Raw genomic sequence first — 14400 nt, 5'->3', positions numbered from 1 at the left:
CCCTTTCTGGTTTTGGTATCCAGGTAATGCTGGCCTTGTAAAATGAGTTTGGAAGTGTTCCTGCCTCTTCAGTTTTTTGAAGGAGTTTGATATTAATTCTTTTTTGAATATTGGATGGAATTCACCAGTGAAGTCGTCTGGTCCTGGACTTTTGTTTGTTGGGAGGTTTCTCATTACTGATTTAATCTCCTTTCTAGTAATTAGTCTGTTCAGATTTCTATTTCTTCATGATGCAGTCTGGTAGATCATGCGCTTCTAGGAATTTATCCGTTTCTTCTAGGTTGTCAAATTTGTTGGTGTATAACTGTTCACAGTAGTCTCTTATCCTTTGTATTTCTGGTATCACTTGTCTATCTTCTCTTTCATTTCTGATTTTGAGTCTTCTCTTTTTGTTGATGAATCTAGATAAAGGTTTCTCAATTTTGCTTCTCTTTTCAAAGAATCAGCTCTTAGTTTCATCGATCTTTTCTTTTGGTTAGTCTCTCATTTCCATTCTGATCTTTGTTATTTATTTCCTTCTATCAACTTTGGGCTTCATTTGTTCTTTTTTTCCTAGTTCCTTGCAATGTACAGTTAGGTTATTTATTTGAGCTCTTTCTTGCTTCTTAAAGTAGGCATTTATCTTTATGAACTTCCCTTTTAGCACTGCTTTTGCTGCATCCTGTAAGTTTTGGTATGTTGTACATATATCTATTTTCATTTGTCTCAAGGTATTTTTTGGTTTCTCTTTGACTTCTTTTTTGACCCATTTGTTCAATAGAATGCTGTTTAATCTTCACATATTGGTAGTTTTTCCAGTTTTCTTCTTGTAATTGATTTGTTTTTATACCTCTGTGGTCAGAAAAGATGCTTAATACGATTTCATTCTTCTTAAACATATTAAGACCTTTTTGTGGCCTAATAAATGATCTATCCTGTGCACATGAAAAGAAGGTATATTCTATTTCTTTTGGATAGAATATTCTGTATATGTCTGTTTAGTCCGTCAGGTCTAATGTGTTGTTTAAAGCCAATGTTTCCTTATTTTTTATCTGCATGATCTAACCATTGATGAAAGTAGGATATTAAAGTTTCCTACCATTATTATATTACTGTCTATTTGTCCCTTTAGATCTCTTAATATTTGCTTTTATGTAATTTAGGTGCATCTAAGAGAATGTTTTTAAGATTTCTGTATAAGGAGCAATGGGCAAAACTCTGTCATCTTTTCAACAATTTCAGAAGCATTTCTTTTTTTCTTCTTCTTCTTGTTTTATTCCACAGTGAAAGCTGACAGTATGATGTTGTGGTCCAGTTCTACAAACCAAAGCTATTAGGAGGAAGGGAGGAAAAGTTAAAAGGTTCAAATCTGTAGTTTTTCAGGAATCTGGCTTAGCCCAAAATAAAGACATTCAAATTCAGAAAAATTCAAACATGTATTTACACAATTCATAATGACTCTATACATCTTCTTCTAAAGAATAATCTTCCTAATAGCAGTGAAAATAGTAACAGCTTTTAGTCTACTGCTTTTTCACTCTAGTTTTTGTGTATCTCCACTGACCAAGAATTATCAAGCCTTCCTTCAATTATATTAGAAAAGCAGTAAATACCATTTTATAAAACTATGCATGTATATACCTCTAGGTTCTGATATATATCAACATGGATGGGAATAGGGTATGTCATCACCTGATCACTTTTCATCTCTGTCAACACAAATATACCAGTTAATAATCCCTCTCTATCTCTTTGCCAATAAAATGACTATTAAATGCCAATAAAATGAAGTCTCAATTGCTTCACCCCAAAATTAACAAGTGGAACAATAAAGGCCAAAATTATAAGGAAAAAAATTCTAGGCATTACTAGCACCAAATGAAATGCTGAGTTTCTAAACATAGCCAGTATAAACAAATGCATGCAAGTTTGTCTAATGTTGACTTTAGCTACAACAAATCCTGAAAACAAAATATTCTAATTCAATGGTAAAGAAAAACAAAGCAATGCTGAGAGAATTTAATATGGGAATTAAATTAAGATCACCAATCACCTCGAAAAGGAAATCATTTCTTTTTTTAAATTAATTAATTAAGGTTTAAGTAGGCTCCATGCCCAATGTGGGGCTTGAACTCATGACCCCGAGACTGAGTCACATCCTCTACCAACTGAGCCAGCCAGGCGCTCCAGAAATCATTTCTTTAAAGAGAGAAAACAAAGAAATAGCAGGCTAGACAGCCTAGATTTCTCTGTAAAATAAATGAGATCACCTGCCACAAATGATTAGTAAAGATAATAGATATAAAATTGGAGAAGGTTTTGAATATGTGTTGGTCAAAAAATTAAAAAATCAAGAAGCAGTAAGTGCTACATGTTGCAGAGAAAGGACATACAGATTGGGGCCATAAGACATACACCTTTAGTGGGGCCTGGCCCCACCCCAAAAACAGCCCTTTATAATTATCCTTTCTTCCTTTAATTTGTAAGCTATTTCCTAAGTTAGTTGAAGCCTAGACCTAAGTTATAAATACAACCAAATAAAACTTGGTTGAATAGAAGTTAGGTACAAAATATGTTTAAAATGTAATTCCATTTAGCAACATAGTCAGAAAGGGTTACTGATCTATCATTACATGTGTGGCCTAACACATGAATGTCTAGCCAATCTAAATAAGACACTGATTATACCCATTTAATTCCATGAAAGAGACGGCCTTTTGGTCTTTTCTTCTAGGCAATTTGGCATATTAGGGTATACATTTTTAGTATTTGCCACTACATATAATAAATACTACTAGCTGAACTAGTTCCCTCTCCAGTGGATCATATAGATCTTTGTGGACCTTAAATGGCTGCCAGGCAAATAGGTACTGTCCATCATGGAACCCTGTGTGGAATGCTAAAATCTATGAACATTTACTTTCTGTTGGGCTAAAGGTGGCTGGGAAGGCAGCATTAAAGTTTGCTTTTATTTTATATAAAATTGGTGAAGTCTAACTTCTCTGCCTAAAGATCCACTTAATTTCAGGGTGTTTGGCTCTGTAAAACAGAAATCAGTGTTTAACCAATCTAAAACAAGAAAACAATAGGAAACAAAACAAAACAAAACAAACAAAAAACACTTAACTCAGTCTTGCAAAAGTCCCCTACACTTCTCAGGCCTAAGTTTTCTTATCTATAGAAGAGATTTAACCTGAAGTCCTTTTTAGTGCAAATACATACATACATACACACACAGCTAAATCTTCATTTCTTTAGAAAATACACTTACTAAACGAGTCAACCTAGGTAAAATCATAGTCAATTTAAGACAATTCTCTACATGACTATATTCATTGCCACAAAATTAAAAAAAAAAAAAACAAACTCAAGTATGAATAAAAACAGAATCCATCTTCCTTCCCTGTAAAGAAGACCTTCACAAAACTGTAGTTTTTGTAGTCTCCCAGTCTATAGAAGGCCCATCTTCACATATGTATAATTTACAAGATGGAACAGGCTTTTATGAAGGTGGACATATGGACCAGATAATACTGCCACAGAATAAAGTAACTTATATGTTTAACATATATTATATATATACATACTTATATATATATTTATATAAAACAAAATCTCATAGATATTACTTAACTCTTTAGCTCACCTATAATTTTTTAGTATGTCAAGTGAGTAAGAAACGTTAAGTACATGATATGGACCACAAACAAGAATTCAACAAACAGATATGAATTATAATGAAATCCATTAATATCCTGACATCCTATCCAGTCACCTTGCACATTCTATTTGCCATCCCTGGGAGGCTCTTCTGCTCCTTCATCTAATTAACTGTTATCATTCATTCAGAGCTCAGCTCAAGTGTTAGCTCACCAGCAAATTTTCCCTGACCTCCCAGACCAAGTCAAGTCCCCTGTTATACTCTCTAATGGTACCCTGTAATTCTTTCATAATTATAATTACATAATACTGTGACTGCTTATTTAATATGTTTTAGCTTTGTAAGGTCTTTGAGAACAAGGACTTATCTCTCTTATTTTCTATTTTAGCCTAGAACCAAGCACAAGAGATTCACTGAATGAATGAATGAATGATTATGGAATTAGAAGAATTTTCTGGTTTATATATTTATTAAAATAAACTGAACACTGTTACAGACTCTTTAGTCTTTTAATAGTATCACCATGTTGCTATTTCCTCATTTTTCTTCTGGTATTAAAAATACAATTAACTTTTCTGTTAAAGTAAATTCAAATAATGCAGGAAGTTTTCCTTATAAGAAACATTACTCTTTGACAAACCACTGAGATAGTTTACTTTCTTTTGCCTAACACTCTGCAAAAATTTGCTTCTGCTTAATACATTATTTTTTTCATTAGCAGTAGTAAAAAAGATAGCAAGCAATGAAACAGAAACTAACAAATGAGTTAAATTAAAAAAAAAAAAAAGTACTTCTGACAACCTTAAAAGCATTTCCCATTATAACACGAATGTTAACAAAGATTATATAGGTGAAAGGTGGGGGAAAAATCCAAACAGGCACTGAAACAAGAATAATACTTCTTGCTTACAAATAATGTATTTCTTTTGATACTTATTTTCTTTTCCTCAGAAATCAGTAGAAAAGAACTAAAACTGTTTCAGTAGTTTTCAAAATGACACATAAAATTATTCTTTGTAGTGGACATCTGTTATGTTTGTTTACCTAGCAGCTCTCTTTCACACTCCCTCATTTACTTCTTGAGGGAACTTGCTTACCCCTCCAACATTTCTATGGTTCTGATTGGCCTGTAAATGTAGTATCCTCGTTCCCCCAGCCATGGGGTGAGCTGATCATCAGACTGAGCCAAAAATCTTACTATACTCTCCTAAACACAGCTAGTAGTCAAAGCAGGAGGCACATAAGTTGGCTGGGCTCAAGTTCCCAAAAATATTTTGAGGATTACAAATGGGTGGGGGGAGGTTCTTCTCTCTTGGTTAATAAACTAAGCTTAATCGCAGAACTGTCAGGAACCCTGAGTGAATGAAGACAAAAAAGGGAAGACAGAAAGGGGGAGAACAGTTCTAGATGATATTTTATTCTCTGGATTCAGAAAATCCTGAAACTAGTTCTAGTCCTTGCTTTTCCATGGTGTAGTCATCTAATAAATCCCCTTACACCCTTCTTTTTTTGCTTAAGCTAGCTTGAGTACGTTTGTCAATTATAATCAGAAAGTCCTAATACATCTCCCATATTCATTTGGGCATCATAAAAATAAATAAATAAAAGAAATATATATTTTTAAATAATATAGTTTTCTTTACACTGCATTGCTCTTACAAATCTATAAGGTTATATTCTAAACTCTTTCCTCCTACAATTTTTTTTTCAGCTTCATTGGGGTATAATTGACAAACAGAAATTATATATATTTAAGGTATACAACTTGATGTTTTGATATACATATACACAGTGAAATTATCACCATAATCAAGCTAGTTAACATATCCATCACCTCACACAGTTCTCATATAATTTTAAATATCTACAAATAAACTTTTAAAGAAACACAATGTACATGTACTCTTAAATTTTATATACATACATAAAGCAAAAAAAACATATACTTCATATATATGAAATTAATACATCTTCAAGATTTAAAAATGCTAACTGTACAGAAAGAATTCAGTCTTCTCTCTCACTAGTCCAATGCCCTAGAATTAACAACTTTCAAAATTTTTAATAGCTGTTGATAATAAGCTCTGTCAGTATTTCTTTATTTACCAATTTTAAATATTACCTCTTGATTTTCTACTGTGGGAGAAGAGAATTTAACTCCTCACACAACCAATTCCACATTCCCATTAGTTATTATTTCTTCTATTATTGATCTTCATAACTTTACTTACACATTTATTTATGGTTTCATGTACTACTGATACTCCGTTTTGTAAAATAAGAATCAAAGGATATTTTTTAGTGCCCTTATTCTTCACTTTCAACTTGTAACTTCCATCAAATAATCTTATATTGAATGGTTAATAATTTCCTTCTGTTCTGTAACTGTAATTATTTTTGTACTCTATAAAAGTTTAAAGTCAGTAAACATCATTTACATTAAGAAAACTAAGTAGGGGTGCCTGGGTGGCTCAGTCGTTAAGCGTCTGCCTTTAGCTCAGGTCATGATCCCAGGATCCTAGGATCGAGCCCTGCATCAGGCTCCCTGCTCTGCGGGAAGCCTGCTTCTCCCTCTCCCACTCCCTCTGCTTGTGTTCCCTCTCTTGCTGTGTCTTTCTCTGTTAAATAAATAAAATCTTTAAAAAAAAAAAAAAGAAAACTATGTAAATAACATTCAGTACATATTGAAGTAGTTTGCTATTAATTCTGTGTTTTTTCCTGTTCAGATTATTTTTAATTTTGCTGGAGTATCTAATTCCCTTTTTATTTTCTTGCCTTTTTTTTTTATCACTACCTTAAATGGTTCTAAATTCTCAAGATTACTCTCAAATCTCCAGTTTTACTGAATATTACCTATTCAAGGTGATCTATGAGACCTACTACTCAACAGTGATCCTAGGACTTCTCTTCCCTCTATCTCAAGTAAAAAAACCACTATTTTCTAGATCCACTGTCATTTTCTGGAATACATTCTCTAATAACTTCCTAAAAGAAAGGGTATGTCGACAAGTCAATCTTCTACATCCTTACATACCTGGAAATGTTCTTTCTAACTCTCACACTTCACTTACAGTTTGGATGAGTATAAAATCCTACATTGAAAATAATTTCTCCTCAAATTTTTCAAGACACTGATTCATTATAGTCTACCACCCATTGTTAGTTGTATGAGTTGTACGAAGACTGATACCAACTTGATGTTTGTTCCTTTGTAGGTAACCTAGTTTTTCCTCTCTATAAGATGTTCAAATCTGTTTTTTCATTCTTGGTATTTTGAAATCACAAATGGTGTAATTAACAGAGTATCTCTTATATTTACTGTCCTAAGCACTTCTTGAGTTCTTTCAGTCTGGAAGTTCATGACTTTCAGTTCTGGAAAATTCTTTTATTTTTTCTTTAAAATTTTCCTCCAATATATTTTCTTTAAGTTCTTTTTCTGGAACTCCAACTAGCTAGATAATGAACCTCCTGCATAAAGGCACCATATCATTTTTTTTTTTCCTCTGACACATTCCTTCTCTTTGGTACTGTTTTACATCCTGGATTATTTCTCCAACTTCACCCTCCAAATTTCCTCCTACAGAACTTTAAATTTTAACCATCATTAGATTTCCTTAATTTAAACAGACTCATTTTTGGTATCGCATTATTCCATTCACACAGCATGATATGTTGATGTTTTGATGTTACACATATCATCTTAACTCTCTCTGAAAATATACATTATAGATTTTATATTTTTCTTTATTTTTTATTTTCTTTCGAAGTTTTTGTTTTTCACTGTATTTTTTTCATGTTGAAGGCATTCCTCAACTGTCTGAGGATTCCTGAATCCCCATTAATATTTAAGAATAAGGCCATAAACAGATTAATTGGGAGCTCTATGAGCATGTCTAGACTTTGGTAACTGACAAGTTTTTCTTTAGGGTAGTTAAGTGATTAGCTAGTTGTCTCAAAGAGGAAACTTTAACTTCCAGAATGCAAAGGTCATTACTCCAAAGTCATTTAATTCTTTAGAGGGGGGAAAAAAAAAGTAGCAACTCTGTTTCCCTACCCCAACTTGGCCCTAAGATTTGGTGATTGGCCTGAATGGAAAAACTGCAATTAACTCCTTTATCTGCATTCTCCCAAAGTATCTCATTCCCTACTCTCTATTTCACACCTTGCATATTCAAATTCTACACCTCTCTAGGATTCTGGGGGGAGGGAGGCAAGACAAGCTAGACCTTCTATAAGGCAGAAGATAATTCTGTTTTAACTGCTACAGTTTTTTAAAATGTTTTACAAATAATCAAGTATACACACATACATAAAAATAAATATATAAAACAAGAATGTCACTAAATAGTACTGATCCTACAAGACATTCTCTGGTATTTTCTCTTGTATTTTCTAATGTTGATAAATGATTTTACAACGTGTTACTGTGATGTGTGATCTGAGGCGCGCACATGCGCAAAACAGAAAATGAAGTTGTGACTTGTTTCTGTCATGAACACTCTTCTCTGTTCTCTCCCCTAGAAAATTTTTGAAATCTTTCATTCACTGATGGCTCTTCTCTACTTTCTTTTTACTGTATTTCTCTCTTTTACATCTTTACTATAACTTTAGTAGGATCTACCGGAGCAAAAAGAATAAACACAAGTGCTCAGGTTTGTGATCTTTAACTTGAATTCCTCTACAAGAATTTTTAAAAACCAGGAGTTTCCTAAGCTCTTTCTGGCCTGATTTAAGATCCCTCTGCTAACTATGATGGCCTCAATTGCTGTATTTGGGGACTTACCATTAGTGCTAGGGAATTAAAAAAGGAAAGTGATGGCAGTGACCATAAGAATCTATGCAAAAATTCCAATTAACTCTAAAACTAAAAGTAAAATTATGGCTATATGTTCAAAGTTAAACCTAAATACTTATTGAAGAAATGGAAATTTCTTTTCTTTTCTTTCTTCTTTTTTTTTTTTTTTACAGTCCAGGGTTTTGGAAATTTCTTTTTGAGGGAAGACTTTAGGAAAGGCTACTTCCACAGAGAAAATAATCAAAACCCAATTCTCAGATATGTCAAGAAAAATAATACTTTTATAAGAAGTAAAGCGTACTTACAAAGCAAGGCTACTCAAAACATACTGTACGTGCTCACATTCATCTGGGAATGACGCACTGGCTGATGTAAAACAGCAAAGTGCAGTCTGAAGAACCTGAAGCTGTGGCAAAGGGACCTGCCATCTTCCAGCATAATCTTCAACCACCTGATAGAGAAATAATCCAAAAAGTACATTATTATAGAAAATGTTCTCAACATCTTGAGTTTAAAAATTATGATGAAACTACTAGATAAATTAAAGCATTAGTTCAGCATGAATACAAATGATTTAGGGGGAAAAAGATTATTGTTTATTTTCATAGTGTACATCTGAAAATAAAATTAACTAATTATCTTTGAAAATGTGGAAAAGAAATATAGTATACGAATAATTATACTGTCCAACTGCCAAATCTTTAATAAACTCTAACAAATGTCCTTCACCTCCCATATCCAGCCTTTGTCAAAACATCAATTATCAAAGATTAAAATAGCTAGACAGTAGAATGTAGTAATAAGGAAAATTAGAAATGAACATGATCATTATCATTACTATTTATTAAAGACTAAATTCTAAGCATTCTGGCACCAATGGGTATTAAAAAGATATAGTGGCATGATGCTCCGATTATAAAAGTTTAAGCTGTACAATAAGATGGAGAAGAGTCCAGAATATATTTAGTCTTGGCTCTGTCACTTTACTAGCTTTATGAATTTGGATAGGTCATCTTCCTTCTCTAGGCATTAGTTTCCTCACTATAAAATAGAGATAATAACACTTATCTTGCAGGTTTACTGTGAAGCTAAATTAGGATAATTTATGAGAAAGCATTTTAAGAACTATCAATTGCTATAAAATGTTAATTATGATTTCTCATATATAAGACTGCTATACTAAAACAATGTATTATATTTTTAAAATACATCATATAATACAGGTTGGCAAACTATGGCCTGCAGGCCAAATGTGGCCTGCCACCTGTTTTTGTATGACCCACAAGCTAAGAATGGATGTTACATTTTTAAATGGTTGAAAAAAATATTTTGTGATGTCTAAAAATCATATGAAATTCAAATTTCAATGTCCATAGAGCTTTACTGGAACATAACCAGATTCATCCATTTACATACTCTCTATGGCTACTTTCCTGCTATAACAACCAGTTATATAGTTATGACAGAAATCATATGGCTCACAAAGCCTAAAATATTTTTTTTTTTAAAGATTTTATTTATTTATTTGACAGAGAGAGACACAGAGAGAGAGCGAACACAAGCAGGCAGAGTGGGAAAGGGAGAAGCAGGCTTCCCATGGAGCAGAGAGCCTGATGCGGGGCTCGATCCCAGGACCTGGAATCGTGACCTGAGCCGAAGGCAGATGCTTAACGACTGAGCCACCCAGGTGCCCCACAAAGCCTAAAATATTTAATATCTGCCCCACTACAGAGAAAGTTTGCCAACTCTGTTTTAAAAGCTGGAAAAAACAGAACAGAGTACAAAAGCCAAGAACACTCAGAGCTCAAGGACTTTTCACACTCATCACTTCCTCTTAGGAGACAATTTTCCATGGGTCTCTTGTATTTCTACAGTTTTTCAAAAAAGGGCCCAACTGCCTTCATCTTTTCAAAGATATTCATAGGCAACAGCCTTGAAAAATAGAGATGATGTCTCCCTCCACAGCAGTGAGCCTGTTTACTATTTAGCATAATTACAATGTCATCTCTCTCTGGAGCAAGAGCCAGGCAGACACACTTGTAGACCATTATAAAAGATTAGGGTTTCCTAAGCTTGGGGCTCCTCAGCTATGATGAAAACTCACTGCGAGTGCAGGATCCACCTATGCCACTTACATCACCTTTATGAACATTGAGGGGCAAGGGGAACCACCATGAGCATGAAGCTCATGCTGCTTGCTGTGCCATGAGTAATAAAGTCCATTATCTCTGACCCAGGAGTTTCATGTTTTCTGCCAGTATCCATGAAACTGTGGCAGGCTAACTTAGATAAAATCTTACACCCTTCATGGTTCTCTGACAATTCCAAATTGCACTACCAGAAAGTTAACTGGGAAGTAAAAATTACTACTATGATGACCCCAAATAGGACACACTTTTCTAAACTACCAAAGGCAAAAAAAGAAAAAAAAAAAAGTTGGATAAACTGTGGTTACCCGCCTTTAAATTTTCTCTTCACTAGAGTGTTTGACCAGTTTTATTAACCTCTTTTTGGCCGCCATAACCCATTCCGATGCCACATTAAATAAAGGTACCTGAGAGTCTCATATTTTCCTGTCCTCCATCCCAAACAGTTTGCCCTAATCCTTATCTACTTATAACCTTATTCACTTCCTATTTATGGGATGAGTTTATCTCCTTAAAAGAGAAACTTTCTATTTTCTCAGCTTCTATTCTTATTATAGCTTCCCTCATTCAGCAAGATTCTGCTACTAATATACTGCCTGATCTAGCTGAGCCCAAACCTAACACAATAAAAGTCCTTGTGGGCAACACCTCCAATAGGTTTGTTAGAATACCTATGAAGGGACAGAAACAAAATTACTGAAATTTACTATCATTCTTATACTATTTAATATCATGCCAGACACTGCTAATACATTGTAACATTAACCTAACACTTTAAGACTTACTATAACACTATTTCTCTTTTAAATATTTTCCTTAAAACATGTGAAATTGTACATTTCCCTTTTATTGGAAATTTTTCTCCTGTGCTATCATAAGCACTCAGCTAATGAAAGTGGACAACATAACATCATAATCTGAAAGTGCTCTACCAGACCAAAGTACCAGACCATTTTTCTTTTTCTTTTGCATTCTAATAAGTCACAGTCTCAACATAATGGCCAGAATAATGTTGAAGCTGCTGCAAACAAAGGAAAAGTATTTACCTGAATCTTTAAAATCAACCATTGCTATACTTCTAAATTCTTCAAGAAAGTGGTCTAAGAAACAGGATCAAGATCAATAGTCCATTAGAGACTGGTAAAAACTTTCTTTTTTTCATTTTGAAGAGCATAACAAACATACTGCAATGCAATTTACTGTAATTTATAGAAACTATATGAATACTGCTGAAAGAAGTTAAAGCTAAAGCCAAAGCATGCCGTGATATAAGGGGAGTTCAAAAGATGGGCAGAGCTACTGCCAAAGAAAGATGCTGGAATTGTGCAATGATCCTGCAGCACTTTCTCAGCACTCCCATTTACAGGAGCATATATCCTGATCTAAAAGGGATATAGTATATGCCATATACTGCCATATCTTAATTTACCAAGGCAAATTATTGTGAGAATGAGCACAGATTCATTCTCTGGCAAAATTGTCAAAAGACAGACTTATTGTAAACCCATTCAGTTAAAATTACATTCATTATTTAAGAACATTAAGATACATCATCCAATCACTATGGACGAAAAAGTGTCCCCCTATAATTCATATGCAATCGATGCTCTGAATGAATTTGCTAACTTTCTAAATACCTAAATTTTCCCCACCGCCTTCAGTATGATTATGTTATTCATTTGTAACATAGCTACTATATATATAAATAATCCCCTAGCTCTGTCTACTGAGAGGGCGTAAGAGCAGTAACACCCCAGTAGCAATATATACACTTAGGGACCAAATCTTGGTTTCTAAACACTATTCTCCAAAAAAGAAACTTGGACTCCTCAAGGCCTCCTCCAGCAGGCCTAAAGCAGGGAAAACACAAGATGAGACTAGAACATTTTGTGGTGACAGAAAGTAATGAAATGCTGAAAAAATGATGGGGTATAAAAACACAGGAGCCAACCTGAAAGAGCGCCTAAGTGCTAAAGTTGGAACAATTTAAGCAACAAAATAAACGATAGTATTAGACTTTAATCCATAGAACAAGATAAATATCCAGGAGTCCACAGTGATACAAATAATCAGATAAATAAATGTTAGAGATGAGACAGCACTTCCTCACAGTAAAATCCCAATTAAACACAGAAGAAAAGAGAGATATAGAGAATCAGCATTAGGCAAATACACAGTAATGAATGCTGCAGACAAGATCCATAGATCAATGCTAGTATTTGTGGGTAAAAGTTTGAGGCAAGGGCATTGGGCGGCTCAGTCGGTTAAGCAGCTGCCTTTGGCTCAGGTCATGATGCCAGAGTCTTGGGATGGAGCCCCACATGGGGCTCCCTGCTTCTCCCTCTCCCTCTGCTCCTCCCCCAGGCTCATGTGCTCTCTCGTTCTCGCTCACTCTCTATAATAAATAAAATCTTAAAAAAAAAAAAAAAGTTTGAGGCAATGCAGGATTTGCAGACTCAAATTATCTCCCCCAAGACATATATCAACTAAAAATAAAAAGATAGTAACTTAAGAGTGTAGAAACCCCACAGACACAAACTTAACCAAATCATCAAAGTAAATATCACCAGTAAGTAATACAACATATCATTATCATAAATCTCTTCATATGGCATACCAAGAAAGAAACAATGGCATTTTTGTGGTACTTTTGCCAAAAATGTCTAACCTCATTCCAATCATGAAAAATCATCAGACAAACCCAAACTGAGGGTTGTTTTACAAAAAAACTAATCAGTATTCTTCAAATGTGTCAAGGTCATGAAAGATAAGAAAAAACTGAAGAACTGTTACACACTGGAAGAGACTAAGGGTAAATAATAACTAAATACAATGTGAGATCCAGAAATAACATCCTGGAATAGAAAAATTATCAGTGGAAAAACTGTTAAATTTCTAATAAGGTCTGTAACTTAGTGATTATTACACCAATATTACTTTTCTGTTCCTGATAATTATACTATATTTTCAATAAGTATAAAGTAAGTTCAGCTTTTAAAACTTTAAAAAGTTTTTTCTGTTTTCACCTTTTCCCTCAAATTTCAATATTCTAATTTATTTTCTAGAGGCTATTTTATAACATAAGTACAATTATACATTTACTTTCCCTACTTTGTTACCTAACTACACATCAAGATTTACCCTTGCCTATGGGTATTTTTTTAGGGTCAGATGGAAAAATAGGTAGATTGGCAGCACTGTAGAAAGAGTATAGGTTTTAGAATCAGATAGACCTGGCTTTGTCATTTATTAGCTGTGTAAACTTAGCAAAATTATTATACTTCTCAGTCTAAGTTTCCTATAAAATGAATTTAGTATCACCTTAATCACAGGGCGATGAGAGAAGTAAGATAATATATTAAAATCTAGGATAATTCCTGGCACATACCAGTACACTCTAAGAAAATAGCAAAGCTAAGCTTACTTTTCGACTATTTCATTGCATCAATGTTAACTGATTATAGGTTTCCAAGTATGATGAATTACAACAAATTTTATGCACTTTAAGCAAGCAGACAGGCCACTCCCAAATAAAATCTAGTCAAAAGCTACTGCTGAGTTTCAACTATTTAGTTCAATACTCATTGACAAAGAGATGCATATCCTAGGTATAGCAATACAAATAAAATGCTTCATTCCTGAACAGATACCTGAGGATTCTTTTTTATTTTTTTACCAGTTTTCCATTGAGAATAAAAAAGATGAAGAAAAGTTCTATTCAAAACAAGAGTCACTGTCATTTGACTTTTTCTATCAGGATAATCACGTAAAGAAAATCTAAAATTAACGTCATATTTTAAAAACCCACCAAAATGGTT

At 33.7% G+C, this 14400-nt stretch overlaps 1 protein-coding gene and 1 long non-coding RNA gene across 4 annotated transcripts in view; one reads left to right on the top strand and one right to left on the bottom strand.

Annotated features, from left to right (window-relative positions):
* Window positions 1–4137, top strand: part of LOC118549906 (uncharacterized) — a 59140-nt gene extending 55003 nt beyond the window's left edge. For both annotated transcript variants that reach the window (XR_004924290.2, XR_004924293.2), the window contains one exon: window positions 4029–4137. This is a non-coding gene — a long non-coding RNA (uncharacterized LOC118549906). The remainder of the gene's footprint in view (window positions 1–4028) is intronic.
* The window catches only part of ZNF654 (zinc finger protein 654), an 84329-nt gene that overhangs the window by 50703 nt on the left and 19226 nt on the right, over window positions 1–14400 (bottom strand). For both annotated transcript variants that reach the window (XM_036114498.2, XM_036114499.2), the window contains exon 2: window positions 8741–8886. In XM_036114498.2, the coding sequence (XP_035970391.1) occupies window positions 8741–8886 (146 nt within the window). The remainder of the gene's footprint in view (window positions 1–8740; window positions 8887–14400) is intronic.

This window comes from Halichoerus grypus, chromosome 1, assembly GCF_964656455.1.
Source record: "Halichoerus grypus chromosome 1, mHalGry1.hap1.1, whole genome shotgun sequence".
Lineage (NCBI taxonomy): Eukaryota > Metazoa > Chordata > Mammalia > Carnivora > Phocidae > Halichoerus > Halichoerus grypus.
This window is presented reverse-complemented; position numbering and strand designations above follow the sequence as displayed.